Genomic DNA, 4,856 nt, shown 5'->3' on the forward strand with positions numbered 1-4,856 from the left:
ATGGCGATCTTGAAATTAATCCTGATTATAACTGCGGCTTTACTGGTGACGCTTACCCCTTCGTCAGAGGCAAGCGGTTGTGGGTGCCCTCCGTTCTGGACCCCCTTTAGCGGTAATTGTTACCGGTGAGCCAATTTTTCACTCCTATGATCTCCTACCATTTTTCTTCTCATCGAAATTATCATCAGAGGACCAGTGGGCAAGGGGTAGTTTGAGCAGGTGCTCCCTGTTCCAAGGAGGAAAACTTGAGAGGTGTCACTTACGCGGTATTAGTTACATTTTGAAATAGATATAGGACCTACTTCCTAAGCTATAGTGGGGTATTATTCGTTATTCTGAAGGTTCGTTAGTCCCCAAATCAAATACGGTTCGTTATTCCGAAAAAACATAAATTCCTATACCTAGATATGTTCGCTGATCCATAAATGAAATATCCACAGGGTTCGTTGTTCCTTACATTGGTGGCGTTATTCCAAAGATTCGTTATTCATGTTATTCCAAAAATGAAATGGTTATTCCGAAAGTTCGACAATCTTAAAATGAAATAAGGTTCGCAAACGATTTTCCTCAATAACGAACCTTTCTTTATTTTTGGAATAACAAACCTCTTCCATTTTCGAAATTACGAGGCTTCGGAATACAGAACTGTAACTCTATAAATGTCCACACCTCGCAACTGTGGCCTTGTGTTTGTATGACACCCTGATCGCCTGATCTGATTCTTTTCGAAAAATGAAATAAAAGTTGAATTGAACTGAATTGAATTTAATTGAATTGAATTGAACTGAATTGAATTGAATTGAACTCTTTGATTAAAGTGAGCTAGCCTGAACGCGGTGTCGCTTTATACATCGTGTGGAGAAAAGATAAAAATAATGAAACTTGCGCGTCTCTATACACAAGAAGATATGGAAGATACACAAATTTTTCACTTGTGCGGGAAGGGGGTGGTGGTGGGCTGGGGATAAAGATTTGTCACCTTCACCCTTTCCTCATCATTGATGCAAAGTATTGTTACTGATTTGATTAAAATCATCTTATAGAGATATATTGCATCATTTGCAGGGGTTCGTGGTTGGTTGCGTCAAAGGTAAATGCCCCCCCTCAATTTGATGGGTATACTAATCTTAATTTTGATGCGGAACCCTTATAGTCATGGGTTTTCTTCTACATTATTCTCTCGTTTTTCCGTAAGTCAATCCTTTTTTCATTTTGTTCGTGTCAGCAGTATGGGCAGACTACAGCAAATTCACAGACTCCCATTCCATGGTCCTGTTATTATTGTTGCAAGCAACATCATAATCATCATAATTATGTTAAAATAATGACAAACATGCCTACGTCAAAACTGTATGACTTTCTTTGTTTGCGTCTAGTTGTCATGGTCGTTATGAAACGTGTACCATTCTTTTTATCTTCAGTTTCACTCTTTGGAATCTATCCGTAGTATTCTTTTGTTTTATATGTCATGGAGTAAATTTCTTCTTAAATTGTTACAGATTCTCTACTTTCGAGAACGTGACATGGGATGCTGCAGAGATGCACTGCCGTTCCTTCTCCGTGCCGTGTTCGGAAACGGGGACGTTGCTAAGCCTGGGGCATCTGACTTCAGTCCACTCCCAAGAAGAGTTCGACTTCCTCACAGTACTCTACGATACCACTCGAAACAAGAGAGTAAGTATCTTGGGGCATCACTGTGGTCTAGTGGATAGGAATCTTGCCTTTGAAACGAAGGCCTGGGTTCGAGTCCTACCATAAGTTCTTGGACAAGATGTTTTTACCCACGATATAATATTATATCCTTTCATACGACACAGTGGTAGAAATGGGAATACATGTACTTGGCACTAGTGAGTTGATACTAAATGAATGAACAGTGACAATACAGAAGATGGCACCTTGGGTAGAAGACCTTACTATTAAATGTTATTATTCCTATTCTGTCCCTTCTTATGGACTATTATAGCATTGTGGACAACTCTCCACATGCAACCAAATTGTTACTAGTACAGGTTCCGTGAATACTGGAAAGTTCCTATACCTTAATGGGGGTTCCTTCCGATTCTACACATTCCTTTGAATGTAGGTTGACAACCAGAAATCATTATTTCCTGACTCCATAAGGCTGTGGAACTCTCTGCCAGAAGCCCTCATGAAATGTACCTCTACTGACAGTTTCAGGCAGGAGGTGCAGAAACTCCAGCTCCGATAGAAGGGGAATGCTGTTTTTTAGCTGCACTTAGTTATCATGTAGTTATTTTATATATGGCACTGTACATACACCGCATCAGACCCGCCAAACAGTGCGAAAATACACCAGATGGTGGACTGCACTCACTCGGAAGAAGAAGAAGAAGAACATGGAGCTTAAATGTAATTCCATTTTCAATCAATGTCAAATTGCTGTCGATTCTTCAAATTTAATCCATGAACATGCATATATATATATATATATATATATATGACATTTTGTCGCACCATCATGTGGTGTATAATAGTGGTATGCCGAAAACCCTTATGAAAAAACATAAAATGAAGATTTCCCTTCGATCAAATTAAAGAATCATGCATCTTCAGAGTCGACATGGCGCTCGACCATAGATATACTACCCCGTAGTACGGTGCTCTAGATACCACGTGCAAAAACTTTGACCGTTGAGCGTAATTTCTAATTTTCTGGGGCAACGGTTTGGAATACCGTGCCAATGGACGCCGCTCATCAGCGAAAATATTCAGAGCGAATGTTAAAAAGTTGTTATTTTTTGTCATTGTCTTTGGGACGCTTACTATGCAATGCACATTGATTAGCTGATCAGAAATGCCCATAAAGAATAATTATTATAATTTTTGTTATTGTTATTATCATTGTTGTTATTACAGTAGAAACTCATCTGTAGTGGAAATTCAACTGAAATTGGTTTAAAATTTGGATCTCAATAACCTCCGGAATTTTTAGCTGTTGACGCTACAGCCTTCATCAGCGGATTGACCCGTCTTTGCCTTGATCACGTGACGGTCACTAAGCGGGTTGTAGACTTTCGGAAGTTTGTACCGCACCCAGTATTTGTTGAGAGAAGGTTAGTTGGCCCTGATGTAGATTGCTTCTTTAACTTCCCTTTCACAGTATCGAGGTTCCAGGTCTGGAACCTCCACCTTCTTCAGGTCTACGTGATGGCCTGGCGATTCGATGTGGATGTGTTGTGATACTTCCGAGGAGGTGGAGCTCTGGCGTCCTATACGTGTCAGCTCAAGTCTGTTTCGCCGATGTATGACTGCTACAGGCACCTTGGACACTTGGAAGATCTTCCCTTAGTAAGGAATCCTATACACGGGACCAGTGATGTCCTTGTTGAAGTTGTTGAAGAAACTCGATCCTTTGACATAAGGCAGTATAATTATGATCTGTCCTCTTAATGGAGTTGTAGAGTCTGTGATGGTGCTGGAATCTTTCTTCTTGGACTGGCTGATCTTATCGAAAGCCCACTGAGGATAGCCGCAGTTTGAGAGAGCCTTTTCAATGTGGAGTTTTTCTTCCTCAGATCGTTGTCCCTTATGTCAAAGGAGTTTCTGATGCGTTACGTAGGAACTTCAACAAGTTTGACATACGGGTTCACTTCAAGCCCACTAGGACATTACGCCGGTACTTATTAGTGCCGAAGGACAAAACTGAGAAGAAAGATATCACTGATCCCGTGTATGGGATTCCTTGTCAAGGGAAGACCTTCAAAGGTGCCTATCAGCAGTCATACATCGGCGAAACAGAACGATCACTTCGGACCAGATTTCTTGAACACAGAAGCCCTAGCTCCACCTCCTCGGAAGTATCACAACACATTCACATCGAATCACCAGGCCATCACGTAGACCTGGAGAAGGGGGAGGTTCTAGACAGGGAACCCCGATACTTTGAAAGCTGAGATAAGGAGGCAATCTACATCAGGGCCAACCAACCTTCTCTCAACAGAGACGGGGGGCGGTGCAAACTTCCGAAAGTCTATGACCCGCTTATTGACTGTCACGTGATCAAGGCAAAGACGGGTCATTCCGCTGATAAAGGCTGAAGCGTCAACAGCTAAAAATTCCGGAGGTATTGAGATCAAAAGTTTAACACCATTTTCATTAATTATTATTATCATTATTTAATCACGATTTGTTGTCTTCAAACATCTTTGAATAGGCAATCTTAAACAATCTGTCATCCTTAAAGGATTGTCAGATTTTCCTGGAACTTGATTTAATTTGTTCTGTGTCTAAATTGGAATGATGTATATGCATGATATTATGTGTGTTGTGTCCCTTTAAATCCCTCTCTTATATTGAGGTGGATACAAGGGTGTGGATTGGTCTTAGCGATCAAGACGTTGAGGGCGAATGGAGATGGAGCGATGGTTCTGACGTCACCTTCACCTCATGGGCGTCTGGCCAGCCCAACAGCTATGGCGGCAATCAGGACTGTGTATCGTTCAACCACGAATTCGATTACAAGTGGAACGATTTCCACTGTGGGATTGAGAACCGGTACACCGTGGAGTCGTTCATCTGCAAACTCCCATTCTGGTGAAAAGAAGAAGGAGAAGAAATGGCAACGGCCGGTGGGTGGGAGTTGACGTCATGGAGCATTAAAGATCCGATAGCGTATAGGATACAGCGAAATCCCGTTATATAGGTATTCCCGTCCATTTTTAAACTTTTCCCATTCAATTTGATAAATTGGTTGTTCAATTTCAACCCGGGAAATCTGGAATATGCAGTCTTAGTTTCAAATTCGTATTTTGTCGATCATTTTCAAACAAAGTCAATTCAATTCAGTCATTTGTCACACATTTTCGTCATTCACAATTCAAATTGGTCCGTCA

At 41.2% G+C, this 4,856-nt stretch overlaps 1 protein-coding gene across 1 annotated transcript; it reads left to right on the top strand.

Moving 5' to 3' along the window:
• LOC140239270 (echinoidin-like) lies at window positions 1–4,561 on the top strand. Its single transcript, XM_072319143.1, has 3 exons — window positions 1–125; window positions 1,500–1,674; window positions 4,322–4,561. The coding sequence occupies exons 1-3, from the start codon at window positions 1–3 to the stop codon at window positions 4,559–4,561; spliced, it is 540 nt and encodes a 179-aa protein (XP_072175244.1).
• Window positions 4,562–4,856: the final 295 nt, after the last annotated feature.

Source organism: Diadema setosum, chromosome 15 (genome assembly GCF_964275005.1).
Source record: "Diadema setosum chromosome 15, eeDiaSeto1, whole genome shotgun sequence".
NCBI classification, from domain to species: Eukaryota; Metazoa; Echinodermata; class Echinoidea; order Diadematoida; family Diadematidae; genus Diadema; species Diadema setosum.

Coding starts and splice junctions, on each gene's coding strand:
- LOC140239270 (XM_072319143.1), top strand. CDS start 1: ATGGCGATCTTGAAATTAATCCTGATTATAACTGCGGCTTTACTGGTG. Junction 126..1,499: donor TTTAGCGGTAATTGTTACCG/GTGAGCCAATTT, acceptor AAATTGTTACAG/ATTCTCTACTTTCGAGAACG. Junction 1,675..4,321: donor ATACCACTCGAAACAAGAGA/GTAAGTATCTTG, acceptor TCTTATATTGAG/GTGGATACAAGGGTGTGGAT.